The following is a 20,068-nucleotide window of genomic DNA, read 5'->3' on the forward strand; positions in this document are numbered from 1 at the left end:
CTCCCTCTTAGATTTGCGAGCCCCACTGGGGGCAGGGGCTGTGTCTGATCTGATTACCTTGTATCTATCCCAACACTTAGCACAGGGCTTGGCACATAGGAAGCTCAATTATTATTATTATTATTAACGTCATTATTATTATTATTATCAATCAATCAATCAATCATATTTATTGAGCACTTACTGTGTGCAGAGCACTGTACTAAGCGCTTGGGAAGTACAAGTTGGCAACATATAGAGACAGTCCCTACCCAACAGTGGGCTCACAGTCTAGAAGGGGGAGACATGTTCATGTTATTATGTTCACGGTTATTAGGAAATTTTTTCCCATAACCTCAAAATAGTTCAAGGTCGACCTATATCTTTCTCCTCCATTCCAGTCCCCTTTCCCAAATAAAATCTTACAGGAATGGGCTCTTTCCTTCCACTTATCCCTGTCCATCCTCACTAGGATGTACCTAACCCTAAATTTATAACTCTAAAGGTATGACACAAGCCACTTTGATCCTATTTCCTAGCCATTCCCATGTAAATGGTCCTTAGACAAAATAGATCCTAGGCATTTGAGATCCAGATAAACTCTTGATAGTAGAGGATAGCACTGTGCAATCATTACAATCCAGCAATCATCCTGTGGAACTCAAACTCCCAAGATATTTCCTCAGTCTACTTGTGATCAATTTCCAGATTTTTCCTTTCAGATAACCAGTTAGGATATTTAGTATGGCTCAGAAACGCTGGAAATTTACAATTTTTTTTGAAGGAAATATCAACCACTCAATCAATTGTATTTATTGAGCACTTACTATGTGCAGAGCACTGTATTATGTGCTTGGGAGAATACAATATAACAAGGTTGGTAGATATGCTTCTCTGCCCACAGTGAGTTTACATGCTCATTTAGAAGTTTTTCTAAAACACAATTTGTATCTGTCATCTTCCTTTACAAGCCAGCAAGGGAATTGTTTCTAAGACTGTGAAAGGCAATGTAGTTCAAGTTTGGAGGTTTAGAGTTATTGCAAAGTAAAATGAGATGAAGACTTTCCTCGGGGGACAAATAAATTATTACCTTATGAATGTTTGCCCCTTAAACTCTCTTACATCTCTGGAAAATTCTTGCCCCGGTGAGATCAAGTTTGTCATGCTTAAACTTGAAAATAAACATCTTCAGAGGGCCCCGAGAAGCTGGCAAGAGCCCATAGCTGCAGGTGGAATTCTTACTACTGGACTCTCTGTTGTTCTTTCCTATGGCTCATGCTTTCAGAAAGTTTTCCTTTCGAATTGCAATTTAACAAGGTTGGCTTCATCCCAAAGGTGACTGGAGTTGAATGATGATAAGGCATGGAAAGAAGGTGAGACAGTTTAAAGAAAACCCCTTCAGACACTTTTGAGTTACTTTTGAAGGAAATAGCCACAGAGAAACTGAAAAATTGGACCTGCATTGCACTGATAATTCAGCTTAGAAGCAATTACAGATTTCACACTAATTAAAGAAAGAAAGTTGGCCAGGGCACTAGATTGCTGAATACTTTTTTCCATTTACTGATTCCACAGTCTCGTGTTACTTTCCCAACTGGAAATAGACAGATGGCCCTTTGGCTCAATCTTCTGATTTTGTGAGGGCCTTTCTGAAGTGGAAATGCTATTGGTGGTCTGTAACATGATGATAAGTAGGTAGTCAATTCGAATAATGCTTCCTGCTCTTAGAAAAACTACACTCAGAGATATGTGGCCTGGTGGGCCCATTAAATTGTGACGTGCTAACCAACCATCACAAATTTTACCGGAAAAAGTTCTAGGAGTCAAAAGATAATTATTGATAACTTCTCAGGTTTTTGTTTTGGAATCTTAGATATTTGTTTCTTAATCTTCTTGGCCTTAGTGAAGTAAATTTTAGAAAACTGGAATTCATAACAAAATGTCGAATAACAATTTGTACATTGACTTTCTGTGTTGGCCTCAATACTGTGATTAAAACAGGTTTTGCAAAATTTCTATTTCCCTTTCTATTTTATCTTTTTAAGCTAGAAGTAATAGTATTTACTGACTCATAGTGTGATGTTATTATTAGTGAAACAATGTTATCACAGTGATTTAGCTCCATACTCTATGAAATTTTAAAGAGGGTAATCTCCAATTGCTCTTCTAGTATGCGTAATTATCCTGAAATATAAGGTTTGTGTTCTTGACAAGCCCCACTTTCAGAAACCTCTCACTACAGTATGCACACTTTAACCAGTGCCTTACATTTGTGCATAAATGTTTTTTCTAACACTGCATTAACTTCTATACAGACTGTGTCCCAGTGTCAGAAGAACACACTTTAATTCCTCAACAACATTCTATGAAAAATATGTGGTCAAAACACATTATGGCAAAACTGAGAGTACCTTGAGAGATCCTTCAAGAAAACTATACACATTTCCTCTTGGGATATTTCCCAGTCAACCCACTGCCTAATAAAAATTAACAAATGACACAGAGCAGAATCAATAGAGAGCATTACTGTACCTGGAGAATGAGGTGGAGGGGAGCATATCAGAACAACTCCTTGGCCTTCCCTCACCGAGACTGCACTTCTTGTTCGGCCACTAAAATTTCTCAGATCTGTCAACACAAGACAGGACTTAGATGAATGGCCAGCAGGATCTTAAGTTTGAATGACTATTTTAAGTTGTTCACATTCTCCCTTTTTTCACTTGTTAGACAGGGACAGAAAGCCCTTAAAAAAACCCCTATCATCTTAACCACAAAGATTTTGTAAAATTCAAGGCATCAACTATATCAAATTACCCCTATAAGATATATATCTGTCAAAATGAATGCTTTGTGCATATATCAAATATATAAAAAAAAGCGCTAAGTACACTGCTCTGCACACAGTAAGCGCTCAAGTACGATTGAATGAATATATATATTGAGAGAGAGATACAGACATCTCTAAATATAAACCCGGAAAACAGACACACACACGTGAGAATATTTATTACAGACATTTAATACTTATTTCTTTAAACCATCTCCTGTTTATTGATTTTTTTCCCCTCCTCCTCTCTCCTCCCAATAAAAGTCATTTGTGCATAGTGAGAACTGAGAAAAGAAATCAAGGTGGAGAAGTTGCCTGGTATCTAACCCTCTGCCTGTAGAGACCCAATATAATTCACCCTAGGAATATTGGGCAGTATCCCAGTAGGAATTTTACCAAATGAGAGGCCTATCTGGTATTTCCAAATATGAAGTCCTCTTTCCTTCTAAATGCTAAAGGAGAGGTCATGGCCCTTCTGTAATTCTATGGAGAAAGAAAAATTAACTGCGAACAAATAGGCCCCCTACTGCCTGAGTGGATGCTTAGTATTCTGGGAGCGTTCGAGCGTTTCTGATAGAGGAAAACCCATTTATTTGTAAGAGAGTTCAGCGAAAAGGACATCTCTATTTTTTATATGCTTTGGCTTCACTCAGTTATAGGAGATAGTGGATATAGGCTAATAAAATAAGCTAATAAAGATATTTATTATACTTAGTGTGTTTTTTGTGTTTTTGTTTCTAAATGGGGGCAGGGGTGTCCCAGAAGTGTCAACATTCAGATCCAGGCCTGACTTTGGAACTGGAAAGAGGGTGAGGGGATTGTGAGATTCTTCAGTATGACTAGTTCTAGAAACTGAGGAGCTCTGAACAGCAATTAAGTAGTGGCTTGGCTGGGATTCTCTCTTTTTAAAGAGACTCCTCCCTCTACAAATCTATGTTCACTCTATGCTCTCACTCTCCTGTGTAATAAAGCAAAATCTTTTGCTGCTTGCTGTTGCCATCTACTATTTTCTCTATGCCTTTCACCTCTCTTGGGGCAAGAGTCACTTAAGACAGTTTGCAGGTCTCGGATGCTCACTATTGCGAAGCCCCTTTGCCCCTGTATGAGATTAGATCCTCAGGAGTCCTAAACCCCTCAGTTTTTTATGGTTAGGGTAAAGACTTCTGTGGGGGTTCACCACAAAATCCACCCCATGAATGACCCTATAGCATGCTGCTGCCATCTGTTGACTTTAAGCTACTGAACTCCTAAACTGCACCAGAAGGATCGAATGATAACTGTAGCATTTGTTAAGCATTTCCTATGTGTTAAACACTAAACACTGGGCTAGATATAAGACAATCAGGCCAAACACAATCCCTGTCCCAATTAGGGCTCACAGACTAAGTGGGGAAGGGAGAATAAGAATTCAATTCATATTTTACCAATGAGAAAATGGAGCCACAGAACAGTTAAGTGACTTGTTCAGGTTTACAAAACAGGTAGGTATCAGAGCTAGGATTAGAACCCCAAATTCCCCAGAACCCCAGATCCTATGTTCTTTCCACTCAGCCACACTAGCCGGTCCTGTTGATAAGAGCTGGTTGTTGAAGCTTAGAGGAATGCAATCCCCACTGCAATTGAAATCTCTTCTAGTTCATGAGATCTGCACACACAGAATATACAAGTCTACCCTGATTCAAAAGGGCTCTTGTACTTCTTTAGTCGTGGAATGACACCAGCAGTACAACTGATCTTAAAGCAAATTCAAGAGTGTCTCCTAATCTCTAATTTATAATTACGTAATAAAATTGATTTCCACTTTACTCGGGGTAGCTACTCCCCTAAAGCATTCTCCCTCTTTTAGCAGTTTTGTTATCCACATGTCCACATGTGGACACAAAGGCACAAATGTGGACACAATGGAGACTGACCACATGTCTACCCTGGTGGAAAACCTCTTGTAGGGTGAACAACAACTCTTACCCTTTGCTCCTAACAAGAGCTTCAGATGGCACCCCATGAGATCTTCTTCCTCTGGATTCAACAATAGAGTGTTCGCCAGAGCAACAGCATTGCCCAGTGGATAGAGCATGGTCATGGAAGTAAGAAGGACCTGGGTTCTAATCCCATCTTTGCCACTTGTCTGTTGTGTGACCTTAGGGAAATCACTTAACTTCTATGTGCCTCAGTTATCTCAATTGCAGAATGGTCAGTCAGCCAGCCAATTGTATTGAGTGCTTACTGTGTGGGAAGAGCTCTTGGGAGAGTACAATATAACAATAAACAGGCACATTCCCAGACCACAGTGAGTTTACATTCTATAGGGGGAGACAGACATTAATATAAATTTAAAAATTATGGATATGTACGTAAGCGTTGGGGGAGCAAATCAGGGTGATGCAGAAGGGAGTGGGAGAAAAGGAAAGGAGAGCTTAGTCAGGAAGGCCTCTTGGAGGAGATATGCCTTCAGTGAGGTTTTGAAGGTGAGGAGACTAATGGTCTGTTGGATACGAGGACAGAAGATGTTCCAGGCCAGAGGCAGGATGTGGACCAGATGTCAGAGGTGAAATAGATGAAATGGAGGCACAGCGAGAAAGTTAGCATTAGAGGACTGAAGTATGTGGGCTGGGTTCTAATAGGAGAGTAGTGTGGTGATTTTGGGCCCCATGTGGGACATGGACTGTGTTTATCCAAATTACTGCTATCTACCTCTGCACTTAGTACAGTGCCTGGCACATAGTAAGCACTTAAATATCACAAACAACAAGTTCTGTCCCTCTGGCCCCTTAAATGTAGAGTGTTCTCTGTCATGGCTTGTAAACTAATCCCCTCCTCCTGGCCTAAATCATCCCCTGTAATTGGCTACAGGCACCTGACATTGCCAGGTGGCTGACATCCAGGGCACAAGTTTGAAAGGGGTACTGAGGAGCAAAGAGATTTCTGCTTTAGAAAGCTTTGGATCTTTTTTCTTTATGGGAGACAAAGCTAGCCTACCACGGACTGCCATATCACACACCATCCAGAACGTGTAATAGTAATAATAATCATGGTATTTGTTAACTGCTTTACTATTTGTCGACTGGTATTTGTTGAGTCTGGTATTTGTAAAGTGCTTTACTATTTGGAGTGTTTGAGCCAAGGTTAACTTGGCCCATCCTACAAAATCAGAGCGTTATCTCTATGTGAGAGAGTGCTGTAAGAAACAACAGCATTCACAACAGTTCATTTGTGAAAGATGGGTAGGAGCATTATAATTGGGGCTCGCCACAAAGGTAGATCTTAATCCCACATAGAGAAAGACAGAACACTTTGTTCATATCCTTCGTCTGGACTGAAACTCCCTTTCATATCCGACAGACCAGCACTTTCCCCATCTTCAAAGCCCTACTGAAATCACATATCCTTCAAGAAGCCTTTTCTGATTAACCTCTCTTTTCCCCCTCACCTGTTTACTCTCCCCACCTCTACAACTGGTTCTATACTTTTTAGGTCCTGTCTGCGGCCACACAGAACTCATTTATATAAATATATATTCCTCTTACTCTGTCCCTTATCGGTACTTTATTGTAATCTCCGTCTTTCTGACAAGATTGCCAACTCCTTGTTGGCAGGGGTCATGTCTACTAAATATACTTTAAGTCCTCAATAAATACCACGGATTGATTACTTGAATTTCAGCTTCAATGGGCCCTCAGCTGAAAACCTCTCATCCAAAATTTTGAGACTGGTGGAAGAATATAATGATTAGTGTCAATTAAAGTATGGTTAATTCATCCTTCCAGGGACCAAAAAAAAATCACCAAAAAAAGTAGGAAAAGGGGTTTAAAATTACTCCTATCATCTTAATTTCTGGGGAGCAGAATACTTAAGCTCATTTATTAAAACGAAGAACTCTGAAGTGTTCTGGACTTTTGTTGGGTAGGTAAAGAAAAACTACTCTTTTTAAAATCTCAATTTCCTCTTCTGTTGTCAAGAATTCAGGGTGCTTAGTGTCTGATTTAGGGACGTAGGCTCTCTTTGATCAGATTACAATTATATATGATTATATTTGTACATATTTATTACTCTATTGTAATGTACATATTTATTAGTCTATTAATGATATGTACATAGCTGCAATTCAGTTTATTCTGATAATATTGACACCTGTCTACTTGTTTTGTTTTGTTGTCCGTCTCCCCCTTCTAGACTGTGAGCCTGTTGTTGGGTAGGGATCATCTCTATAAATTGCCGATTTGTACTTCCCAAGTGCTTAGTACAGTGCTCTGCACACAGTAAGTGCTCAATAAATACAATTAAATGAATTATGATTTCAATTTCTGTATTTTCTATGTTTCAGATTAAATGCGTAATATATTTTGGCAAGGCCACTCTAGGCGGCTGGACAGAAGCAGTAGTTTCACTACTGTAGCTACTGTTTTGAATTGTTACTGAATTAAAACCACGAGAGATGTACAGACCTTGAAGCCACCCTGAAGGAGTTCTTTACACTTCCATAGATTTGGGCCTAGAGAATGGTCTGCCTTGCTTAGACAAGGAAGATGGGGGAAAAGATGTTATTCATTTGATACTTTTGTCCTCGTACATTTGCTTTACTCCCTGCTATACATTTATTCTTCCACTGGTTCCCCTCATAGCAAATAATTTTTGTCTCCTCCCTCCGTTAGATTGCAGGATCTTTGAAGGCAGGCAACTGGTTTCTTGTTATTGTTTAACTTTCCCAATAACTTGGTACTGTGCTTAACACACAAGAGGCACTCAACTACAAGTGAGGTATAGATTGGCTGATAAAATGATATTCCCATCAAAATGTCTGAAAATTACCATCTTACTTTACATGTTGCATTCATTAAGTTGATAGATTTCATGTGTTCTAAGGATAAACTTTTGCTCCCATGCTTTCAAGTAAAGACACTGCAGAGTATTAATGTCATTCATCACAACAGGGATCCATTACTATTTAAGGCTGGCAATTTATAATCTTCCCGTGATGTGTGATTTAAATACATGTTGGATTGATTTATTGACACACAAATAATAGTGTGTATATATAGGCACTAAAATGTGACAAAATAGAAAAATTTATAAAGGCACGATATAAAATGAAGGCCCATGAATAGGAGACTCATAGAAGAAAAGGTAGTTGAGGGGAACACACGCAGTTCTCAAGGTAAAGTAATGAGTTTTGCCCAGAGGAATAAAACATAAAAGAATACTAATTTACCTTGTTCAAATATTTACTCTTTCAGCTCTGAGTTGAACTTTTTCCTTTCATAAAGACATCGCTTTTCTTTCCTTGAAAACCATATATCAAATAGCACACATCTATGAATGTGATAAAATATCTGCTCTGTTACCAGGGGCCCAGATCAATTCCAAATAGTGGAGGCCAAGATGTAGCCTAGGGATGAGTATAATGGCATTCATCAGATATTCGAGGATGATAACAAAATCGTAAAGGTCATTATTACTCTTTCCAAATCAATCAAGTCTCTGGATGAAAGAGAGGAGTTTCAATGCTTTTATTTGTTTTAGATCCAAATGAAGATTCATGTAGTAAGGTCTATGTTTTGTGGTGGTGACTGAGATTCTATTTAAGGATTTCTTGGAGAAAATGAAGATGGGAGGGATTCAAAGAATAAAGATATTGGTATACTGCGTAGATTATCTTTCAGATGAGTCCACTCCTAAGTAATATTGTTACCCAGGCTTCCTGCCCTTTGCAATTTAGGATGTCATTGTCATTTCTTAGCAACATGCTGAAATTCAACAATTAAGTCCAATGCAGGCTTAATCTAGAAATTGGATGCTAATTACTAAAGAATTGAGGAAATGTTGATATTCTGGGTGAGGTGGCTGGGAGAAGACACTAATGCTTTAGAGTTGGGGAATACCATCTGCTGAACTCTTTAGAGGTTCTTCATCAAAACACATTCTCGCTCTATTACATGAAAATAAGGAATTGAGAAGCAGTGTGGCCTAGTGGAAAGAGCACGGACCTGGGAATCAGAGAACCTGTGTTCTAATCCTGGCTCTGCCACCTGTCTGCTGTACGACCTCGGGGAAGTCACAATTTCTCAGGGTCTCAGTTACCGCATCTGTAAAATGTGAGCCCTATGTGGGGCAGGAACTGTGCCCAACCCAATTGTCCTGTGTCTACCCCAGTGCTAAGTACAGTTCCTGGCACATAGTAAGGACTTCAATACCATTAAAAAAATAAATGAAGATATAGCATAAGATGTGGAAAGACAAGTTTGCAAGAGACAATGATAGGTTTGAAGGAAACATTCTTCTCTTGGTAGTTTCTTTTCCTCGGGATACATTTCAGGCAGTTCAAATGACTGATCCCTTGCTATTACTTGCAATTTTAACCTCATTCATTATTGGCCACAAATAATTCTGTTTTAGTGTTCCAATTAGGAAAGAGAAAACAAAGGTAAACCAGAGTTTTATTCATGCTGTCCTCTCAGGGGACAAGTGTAACTACCTTGTAAATTAAGCACTAAAAATTCATTACTCTTTGTGAAAACAGGAATTATTCATGGTTGTATAAGTACATGTGATGTCACATTAGGCCATTTGCATCTAGATCATTTTTACATCACGATGGATGGACGTATACTATTTTTGGATGAAAAGAACACAATACGAGCATGTTTTCAACTTAAATAAAGCCTACCCATTCGGTAATCTGGGAGAGTGGTATTCCTTTCCCAAAGTTGTTTTCTTCTGATTTATGAAATAGTAGTATAGCTGAAGATGAAAGCTATCCTAAAATCTCCTGAGAACAATTCCACAACTTTCCTAACTAGACTATTATACTATTTCCCTGAACACGGGGTCAAAAATGATTCCTTAATCTTGACTCTAAGCCATTTTTGTTCCTGTCTGAAGCCATTCTTCTATGTCCTTGACTCAATGGCCATGGTGAAAAGTCTCTCCCATCAACAAATGTTTTGTGAGTTTGGGAGGTTTCCATTATGTTTCCTATCAGCTTTCTCAATCCTTAAATCAACTCTCCCAAGTGCTTAGTAGTAGTAATAATAATATTATTATTAATAATAATAATAATGGTATTTGTTAAGTGCTTACTACGTGCCAGGTGCTGTACTAAGCGCTGGGGTGGATACAAGCAAATTGGTTTGGACACAGTCCCTGTTCCACATGAGGCTCACAATTTTAATCCTCAGTTTACAGATGAGGTAACAGAGACAGAGAAGTTAAGTGATTTACCCAACGTCACACAACAGACAAGTGGGGTAGCTGGGATTAGACCCACTCCCAGGCTCATGGTCTATCCCCTAGGTCATGCTGCTTCTCTAGTACAGTGCTCTGCACATAGCAAGTGCTCAATAAATATGATCAATTGATTGGGTCCTAATGGGAAAAGGCCCCAGCCCTCACTCCTACCTGTGGGCTATCTGCCCACTTACATCTTCCCATCTCCTTTATTAGACGAAGGTCTTGAGGGCATGGGCAACATCTTCTACTTCTATTTCCTCTGAACACTGCAAGTAGCAACCCAGGACACTACAAGACTGTGGCAAAATTGCCAAGAGAACTGTCCCATCACCTTATCTTTCTAAAGCCTCAGTGCTATTATTGTCTGTGCATCAAAAATCATTCCCAGCTCCTAAGCATCTTCAGCACCAAGACGCCACATGGAACTCACTCCCTTTGGATGTGATGTCTGCTTGGGTTCCTGTTTCCTACCCATTCAGCTGCCAGGCACATCCCTGGGGGAGAAGACACCCGTTTTGGTTAGACTCTGGGGCACCCAAAGCCTGATGCATTGGCCCATACCTCTTTGAGAAGAATTTATACTTATGCTTCTCTTGGCAGTATAAAATTTATCCCAGGCCTAACTAATTATGGAACTTTGGATACAACTGCCCTTTCTATATTCCCTCTAGATGTTTCTATCAAATAACTGGATTTTTTTTCTCTCCCATTATCCAAGACTCCTCTGAATAGTGGCTTGTTCTTTCTATCTCAGCTTTGGAAACACTTTCCATAATTAACTGCTATGTGTACTTGACTTGTGCTCTGCCAAACTTGTTTTCATCAGCTAGGTGCATTACAGCAGAGCACTTAGTAAAGCCCTGACAGTTTGATCAAATGCTTTAAGATGTAAATTGCTTGCTTTCTAGGCTCTGCATATCTCATTTATTGTGCTATGGTTGAATTAAGTAATATAGATTTGCATTCCTTTTTTTTTCCCATTCGTTTATATCTTCAGCGGTTCTATCTGAATAATTCACAAAGGCTTTAATAAAAACTCACCTTAGACTTTAATTTCAAAAACACATTGCTTCTCATAAATTTGCTTTCTCCTTGAGCCTGTAACATCTTTGAAAACTTTCAATTACTCCCTCTGATTAACCCAAAATTACCTTGACACAATTCCCGCACCATTTCTTTTGCTCTGCTAGGGAAGAATAATAGCAAGTCAGCTAGTTTTTCAATATTTCATGTTCTTGACAATTTTCTCTTCTCTGGGATAGTCTCAATCCCTTTAAAATTTATTTTAAAAATTCCATTTTGCAATCACTATTTTTCCAGAGGGTGGAGTAGAGGGGAGAGTGTTTTCTAAGAAATCCCTCCCATTAATAATAATAATAATAATAATGATAGTAGTATCTGTGAAGTGCTTTCTATGATTCTTCATCCTAAAACTGGTCCTTGTAGCTTATGTCTCAACCTGTTCTGCAATAATAATAATAATAATAATAATAATAATAATAACAAGTATGGTAAACTTTAAGTACTTACTATGAGATAATAATAATAGTTGTGGTATTTGTTAACCACTTACTATGTGCCAGATGCTGTTCTAAGTGCTGAGATGGATATGTGCCAAGCACTGTATTAAGTGTTGGGGTAGATACAATATAAGCAAATCAGACACCCTGAACCACATAGAGGTCACAGTTTAAGGAGGAAGGAGGACATTTTTTAAATTCCCATTTTTCATATAAGGGAACTGAGGCACAGATAAATGAAATGGTTTGCCTAAGGTCACAAAGAGGGGAAGTGGCAGAGCCAGGATTAGAATCCAGGTCTTCTGATTTACAGTCCTGTGCTCTCTCCACTAGGCCACAGTGTTTCGCAATATGTACTGCACTGTGTATTTATTAACCTGGAAGCCTAAGGTAAATGCAATATTCTCATAAGGACATGCATCATATGACACCTGGTCCAAAGGTTTACCTTTTATTCCAACCACCCTACATTGCTGATTCACATGTTTGAAGTCTACTACGACTTTCAGATCTTTATCTTCTGAATTTATGCCTAGTTCTCTGTTATTACAGTGTTTCTAGTTTGAAAATACTGTTTACTCCAAGTTGACTATATCTGAAAACCCCCAAACTCCAAATATTGTGTCCAAATTTTCCTACCACCAGAGAATCGGTTAGGTACTGGAAAACATGAGTTGCAAGGAAATGTGAATTTGAGCTCTTTGAGGAACAGACTGGGTAGATGTGGTAGGAGAGAGGAGCAGGTGCAATTGCTGTAGAAGTAGCAAGGGAAGCATTTTATCCCAATTCCCCCTAATATTCAAGTCTCAAGTGCTTTTGGCATTAGGACAACACCAGCATTTTCCTAAAACACATTCTGGCAGGGCAGTTGAAATGTAAACCTAACAAGTAATCCATCAGCGGTATTAACTGAATGCTAAGCACTTTACTAAGCACCTGGGAAAGTACAAAAAGAAGTAAGATTCAAGTTCCCTTCCTGTAAAGGAATTTTTGTTATAAACCTAAGTTCTCATTCATTATATTAAAAAAAAATGGCCACTGAACTCATCTTAGTCAAATAGAATGAAAACATCCTAAATCCTGTTATTTAAAGACTATTCTTCTGGCACAGAAAAGGTGGTTTCTGACTGGAAAAAAAAATCCATGCTCATTTTGGGGAGCTTTTTAGGGTACTTATTATATCAGGACACATTAGTACTCAGCTCACTGATCAGTCAGTGTATTCGGTATTCCAGCTTTCTTCATCCAGACCTTCTCTTTACTGCTGCCATGCCATGTCTATGGATACATTGAAATTCCATCCCATTTCCATTAAAAAAAGGCAGTCGGATCCAGATTCAAGCATTTGCTTTGACAGCTGCCAACGTTATCTTTGCAGTTGGCCTCTTGCCTACCTCTTTATTTCAATGAATCAATGAAATTTATTTTGCACTGTGTTTAGAACACTGTCCTAAGCCCTTGGAAGAGTACAATAAAGTTGGCAATCACAGTCAGTGTCCACAAGGATCTTCTAATCCTTCCCTAACTTCTTCCCACTAGATTATAAACTCCCTGAGGGCCAGGATTGTGACTTCCTACTTTACAGAATTCCCCCAAACACTCGGTACCACACTATCCATTGACTGATGGATGGTTCCCACAGATTCTTGATTGACTGGCTTCTGAAAAGGAATAAAAGGCTGGGAAATGCTATTAACTAGTGTTATTCAGCTTCCATTACCCTGTGCCTTCAAAAATCAAAGTGAGAATGCTACATGTATCATTTGGAATGGCTGACACTGTTTTCCAGTGATGGCCTTCACCGTGTCAGCAGGAGTGCTGGCTGAATAAGCAGGCTGATGCTGCTGCTTTACTGTCACTCATTTTTACCATCAGAGGAGGCATACTACCTTGAAGTAACAAAGCTTACATATTGTAAGAGTACCACTACAACTTCAGACCTGTCAAGTAAAGTGAAAAAGTGAAAATGCTGCATGGAAACACCTGATGCAACTGATTCCGTGTTCTAGCTATTCATTGAGTTAGAATAAGAATCAATAGCCAGTGATTCTTATCAGTCAATGACATTTATTAAGTGCTTATTCTGTGCAGAATACTGTTTAAAACATTTGGGAGAGTATAATACAACAGAGTTAACATGGGAACGAGACACAGAGAAATGAAGTTGACTTGCCCAAAGTCACATAGCTGATAGGTAGTGTGAGCCCCACGTGGGACAACCCAATCACCTTGTATCCCCCCCAGCACTTGGAACAGTGCTTTGCACATAGTAAGCAAGTAAGTAAGTAAATGGGGATGAAGACTGTGAGCCCCACATACATAGGATAACCTGATTACCTTGCATCTACCCCAGTGCTTAGAACAGTGCTTGGCACATAGTAAGTGCTTAACAAATACCAACACTGGGGTGGGTACAAGCACACTGGATTGGACGTAGTCCCTTGCCCCACATAGGGTTCACAATCTCAATCCCCATTTTACAGATGAGGTAACTGAGGCCCAGAGAAGCGAAGTGACTTGCCCAAGATCACACAGCAGGCAAGTGGCAGAGCCAGGATTAGAACTCATGCCCGTGCTCTATCCATTAAGCCATGCTGCTTCCTTGGCAGGATAGAGATCCAAGTGCATAGGCGATATAGAAAGGACAGGGAGTAGGGGAAATTAGGGCTTAGTCAAGGAAGACCTCTAGGTAAAGATGGGATTTTAATAAAGTTTTGAAGGTGGGAAGAGAGGTGGACTGTCACATAGGAAGGGGAATGGATTTCCAGTCCAGAGGATGGATGTGGGCCAGGGTTGGCAGGGAGATAGATGAGATCGAGGTACAGTGAGTAGATTGGGGTTAGAGTGAAGTTTGCAGCCTGGGTGGTAGTATGAAATCAGCGAGGTAAAGCAGGAGGGAGCAAGATGATTGAATGCTTTAAAGGAGGTAAGGAGTTTCTGTTTGATGCTGAGGTGGATGGACAAATCGTGGAGGTTCTTGGTGGCGGCGTGGGGAGACATGAACAGAACAGATTTTGAGAAAAATGATCCATGCAACAGAGTTAAGTAAGACTAGAGTGCAGAAAGACAGGAAGAAGGGAAATCAGTAGGAGGCAGATGCAGTCTTCAAGGCAGGAAAGGATAAATGCCTTCATCAGCATAGTGGCAGTTGGGATGGAGAGGAAAAGGTGGATTTTAGCAATGTTGTGAAGGGAGAACTGATAGGATTTGGTGGCAGTGAATATGTGGATTAAATGAAAGAGATGAGTCAAGGATAATCCTGAGGGTAGAAGCTTTTGAGACAAGGAGAATAATGGTGTTGTCCACAGACGTGGGTTCTGATCCCAGCTCCGCCACTTGTCTGCTGTGTGATCTTGGGCAAGTCACTTCACTGTGCCTCAGATCCCTCATCTGTAAAATGGGGATTAAGACTGTGAGCCCCATGTGGGACAACCTGATTACCTTGTATCTACCCCAGTGCTAGAACAGTGCTTTGCACATAGTAAGCACTTAACAAATACCATTATTATTATTATTATTACAGTGATGGGAAAGACACAAGGAGGACCAGGTATTGTGGGAAGATGAGTTCTGTTTTGCACGTGTTACATTTGAGGTATTGGAGAGACATCCAAGTAGAGGAGATGTCCTGGAAGTAACAGGAAATCCAAGACTGCAGAGAAGGAGAGAGTTAAGGGCTGGAGAGAGAGATTTGGGAATCACCTGTGTAGTTGAAGCTATGGTAGCAGATGGATTCTCCAAGGGATAAATGGATAATAGAAAGGGAGATAGGAGGAGAACCAGGAGAGGACAATATCAGTGAGGTCAAAGATAAATCATGTTTTAAGGAGAAGGGGATGGTCCACATTGTTGAAGGCACCTGACTGGTCAAGGAGAATTAGGATTGACATCTAAAATAATCTTGGTGATTTCCTAAATATCCCTCCCTACTAGATTGTCAGCTACTTGAGGACAGGGATCATGTCTACCAAACCTATGATAATGTACTTTCCCAAGTACTTAGTATAGTGTTTTGCACACAGTAAGTGCTCAATAAATACCACTGAGTGATTGTCTACAAACAGGAAGAAAAAATGGCAAACAGAAGACTCAATTAAATTTCTTATAAACTAAGAAATTTATAAACTATAAATTAGCAAGCAAATTTAAGTTTAAAAATTCAATTAGCAAGTATTTACTAATTATCTCCAAGTAAGATTAAGTGATAAGCATCCATATTATAAAATTCAAGAAATTAAGGAATATTGCTAAGCAACGTGCTTAAAATCACTTGCCTAGAGTAAAGGATCAATTGAAAAATCCATCAATAACATTTACTCTATTCCAGAGCACTGTACTAAACCTATAGGAGAATACGATAGAGTTAGTAAACATCATCTTTGCCCTTGAAGTGTTTGCAATCTAGTCTGTGAGATACCGGCTATAAAAAAATACAAGCAGGGGAAAGCAATAAAGTTTAATGAGGTGTACACAAAGTACTGAGATAAGGTGATTATCTAAGTGAAGAGTGAGGACTCAATTGCAAAGACAACAGAGTGAGGGAAAGGATCAACATGGTGTAGTGGATAAAGCACAGCCTGGAATTCAAAAATCACGGACTCTAGTCCGGGCTCTGCCACCTCTCCTGTGTGGCATTGGGCAAGTTACTTTACTTCTCTGTGCCTCAGTTACCTTAACTGTAAAATGGAGATTGAGACTGAGCGCTCCGTGTAGGACAGGGACTGTGTTCAACTCAATTTGCTTGTATCTAACCCAGCATTTAGTACAGTGCCTGGCAAGTAGTAAGCACTTAACAAATCCCCTCATCATCATCACATCATAGGGTGGGAGATGAGAGATTAGCCAGGGAAGTCCTCCTGAAAGAGATGTGATTTAAGCAGGACTTAGAGATTTCATCGAGAAAAAGGGAACGGAAATCTAAGCCTCTCAACTCTAGAGAATTACGACATTCAAACATGAGCTATCATCCGATTCCCACCTTGAGGGTGAGGAAAAAATGATTAGTTCTATTTTCTAAGTGCTGTGGGGTATTTTTTTTTTTACCTAATTCTCTGAAAGTGTTGAGAATATCATTACTCCTGCCAACACTGGTTTTCAGGAGAGACCAGCTCCATTTCCTGGGATGAATCTGTTGAATCTTCCCTCTCCAGAGTTGCAAAGGAATAAATGAATGCTGATTCTGAATGAAGTGACTGATTTGTATTTCATACCGCAAACTATAGTCAGTGCGGAGGAATGAAAATGGAAGATGCAGGCTGCTAAGCAATACAATTCAGAAAACATTGTGCTGTGCAATTCAAAGTACTATGTTGGCAGCATTAGATTTACTAGTGTAGAACAGGTACAAAAGATTTCATAATTACGCACCTTACCCCTTAGTAATGTTTCTTCATCTTGGAACTGCTATGGATAATTATAGGATCAGATCCATTTCTGGAACATTTTATTTCTAATCATAGCCAAGTGTCCCTGGGGCTCAGTGGAAAGAACCCGGGCTTGGGAGTCAGAGGTTGTGGGTTCTAATCCCAGCTCCGCCACTTGTCAGCTGTGTGACTTTGGGCAAGTCACTTCACTTCTCTGTGCCTCAGTTACCTCATCTGTAAAATGGGGATTAAGACTGTGAGCCCTATGTGGGACAACCTGGTTACCTTGTATCCCCCACCAGCGCTTAGAATAGTACTTGGCACACAGTAAGCGCTTAACAAATGCCATGATTATTATTATTATTACAGTATTGAATAAAACATTTATACTGCAAAATGAGTGATACCTGTATTTTTTTCATTAGAAAGGAGACTTCCTGGAAGACTGGTTTAGAAATGGGGATTTTTCACCAATCCCAGTATGTCTCAAACTGCAGTCCCCACAAACCATTACTTCACACCCTCAGTGCTCACTTTGTTTCTTCATTAACTTCTGCCTTTCCTCTCATTGCAAAATTGTCTGAATCTTATTTTATGTTTGAGACAGTGCTGTTTGTCTGAAGCAACTCAGAGTTAGAAACCGTTATCAGAACAAATATCAATATTTATGGAAGCATAGGATGATGACCACACAAACAACGCACTGTACACTCTTTGGGTCTGCTCCTTGTGGGCAGAGAATGATTTGCTTCTCTGTTTTGTGCATCCCAAGCATTCAGAACAGTGCACTGTACTCCATAGGTGCTCACTAGGTACCATTCCCACTACAGATTTAGCAAGCTGATTTCTTCCACTTGACCTCCAGAGGGGTATTGCCATAGGAAAGTGCAGGTGAGAAGTCATCTTTCTTTGCGCACTTCAAAGACACTAGCAATAACTGAGCCAAAAAAGGTCTGCAAAGGATATGTACGACACTGGATAAATCTTGCCTCCATCAGCTGTCTGTGGGGCAAAGAGTCTCCCCTTACCTCTCACCTCTATCAAAGCTTCTATTTGGGGCTAAAATTGGCTATGGAGATTAGGGGACAAGTGGGTAGATAGAAATTCTGCAAAATCCAAAGACTGTAACGTATAGAATAATCCTGTCATTTAGAATCAGTAGAACCTTGTTTGGTGCAGATTTGGTTTATACACAGCATATGCCATTAAAAACATCTCACTATGTTTCTTTTAGGAAAAAAAACAACAACACTGTAATCTGCAGGCTGTTTCTGGAAAGACAATTTCTTACAGTACTTATATTTGTTTTGACTAAGTATGCCCTACTAAAAGAAGAATGATGAAGCTATTGTTCTCAAAAAAGGGCTTCACTGAATTAAGAGATCATGACTTGCGGATAAACAAAGTGATTTTACCATGAAAACTATACAATAAGCCAGCACAGATATAAACAACCCTTTGATTCATAAAATCTTAACTGCCTAAATACACTCCCACTACTAACTATAATTTTAAGAGAGTTGAAGTAGAAATTTCATCTGTTCCATCATTGTAATTCAAACACTGAAACTCACAAACTGTTTACAGAGCTCTTTTTCATACTTTCTAGTATATATTTGGAAAGACTGCACAGGACAGGCTTAAGCCCAAAGGGAATTTTATTCATGACTCCTCTATCTCACTTCTGTTGTTGTTGTTGCTGCTGTTTAGGCTGTCGAGTCGTGTCTGACCCATAGCAAAGCCATGGACAAATCTTTCCCAGGACACCCTACCTCCACCTGCAATCATTCTGGTAGTGTATCTACAGAGTTTTCTAGGTAAAAATATGGAAGTTTACCATAGCTTCCTTCCGCGCAGTAAACCTGAGTCTCCACCCTTGACTCTCTCCTAAGCTCTTGCTGGCCAGTATGGATGAGTTTTGATTTGTAGCAGGTTGCCTTTCACTTGGTAGCCACTGGCCAAGTTCAGGAATGGAATAGATATGCCTCTGTCTGACTCTCCCTCCCATAGTCGAGACTGGTAGAGTATTGGAAAGTCTCCAGCGATGACCCTGAGAGGGAACCTCACTTTTATAAACCATCAAATATTCAAAACTCTGGAATCACTTCATCTGAATTTTGGACATATCCCAGAAATAGACTACATTATGGCCTTACGTTTGTAATGAAATCTACCATTCAAATTTCTAATCCCAGTTAACATTCTCAGTTGAGATTTACTGTTTCTAATAAATTGCTTTGAATGAAGCAGGAAGACTCGCATAGTTGTGTCGAGCAAGTTACACCCCAAAGCACTAAGTCCTCTCTCCACCCAGTTTCCACATAAATATCTTTCCCCTTCTACCCTTTCTGCTCAATGATTGCTGGTCATTCACTGAGGTAACTGGAAACCACATCATTCCCTCCTGCTCTAAGAATGAGCCTCTATTTTTCTCAAACTGAATACAATTATCCTTGAAAATCTAATGAACCACCTGAAAAATTATTTTCAACAAGCTAATAATTATGAGTGTAAACAGAGCCAGAAACAGTGTCTGGCAAAGATGAGGTATATTTGGACACACATTAATATATAGGATGATGCACTAGATGCAAATAATTTTCTAAAATCTTTTTGATTTTTGTGGCTTAAGGTAAGCGACGAAGACTGGTTTGAAATGCCCAATTTGCTTAACTACCATAAACAGTAATCTCTCTGTTCTAATTCATTCAGTCATATTTATTGGGCAATTACTGTGTGCGGAGCACTGTACTAAGTGCTTGAGAGAGTACAATACAACAATAAACAGACACATTCCCAGACCACAGTGAGCTTACCGTCTAGAGGGGAGGAGGCAGACATTAATATAAATAAATTACAGATATGTACATAAGTGCTGTGGGGCTGAGATGGGGGATGAACAAAGGGAGCAAGTCAGAGCAACGCAGAAGGCCTCTTGGAGATGTGCCCTCAATAAAGCTTTGAAGTGGGGGAGAGTAATTATCCGTCAGATTTGAGGAGGGAGGACATTTCAGGCCAGAGGCGGGACATGAGCGAAGTGTTGGCAGCGAGATAGATGAGATTGAAGCACAGTGAGAAGATTAACATTAGACAAGTGAACTGTATGGGCTGGATTATAGTAGGAAACTAGCCAAGTGAGGTAGGAGGGAACAAGG

At 39.7% G+C, this 20,068-nt stretch overlaps 1 protein-coding gene across 4 annotated transcripts in view; it reads right to left on the bottom strand.

The window, feature by feature from the left end:
* CNTN5 (contactin 5) overlaps positions 1–20,068 on the bottom strand; it is a 665,146-nt gene that overhangs the window by 173,820 nt on the left and 471,258 nt on the right. For all 4 annotated transcript variants that reach the window (XM_038761846.1, XM_038761848.1, XM_038761845.1 and 1 more), the window contains one exon: positions 2,512–2,607. In XM_038761846.1, the coding sequence (XP_038617774.1) occupies positions 2,512–2,607 (96 nt within the window). The remainder of the gene's footprint in view (positions 1–2,511; positions 2,608–20,068) is intronic.

Source organism: Tachyglossus aculeatus, chromosome 20 (genome assembly GCF_015852505.1).
Source record: "Tachyglossus aculeatus isolate mTacAcu1 chromosome 20, mTacAcu1.pri, whole genome shotgun sequence".
NCBI classification, from domain to species: Eukaryota; Metazoa; Chordata; class Mammalia; order Monotremata; family Tachyglossidae; genus Tachyglossus; species Tachyglossus aculeatus.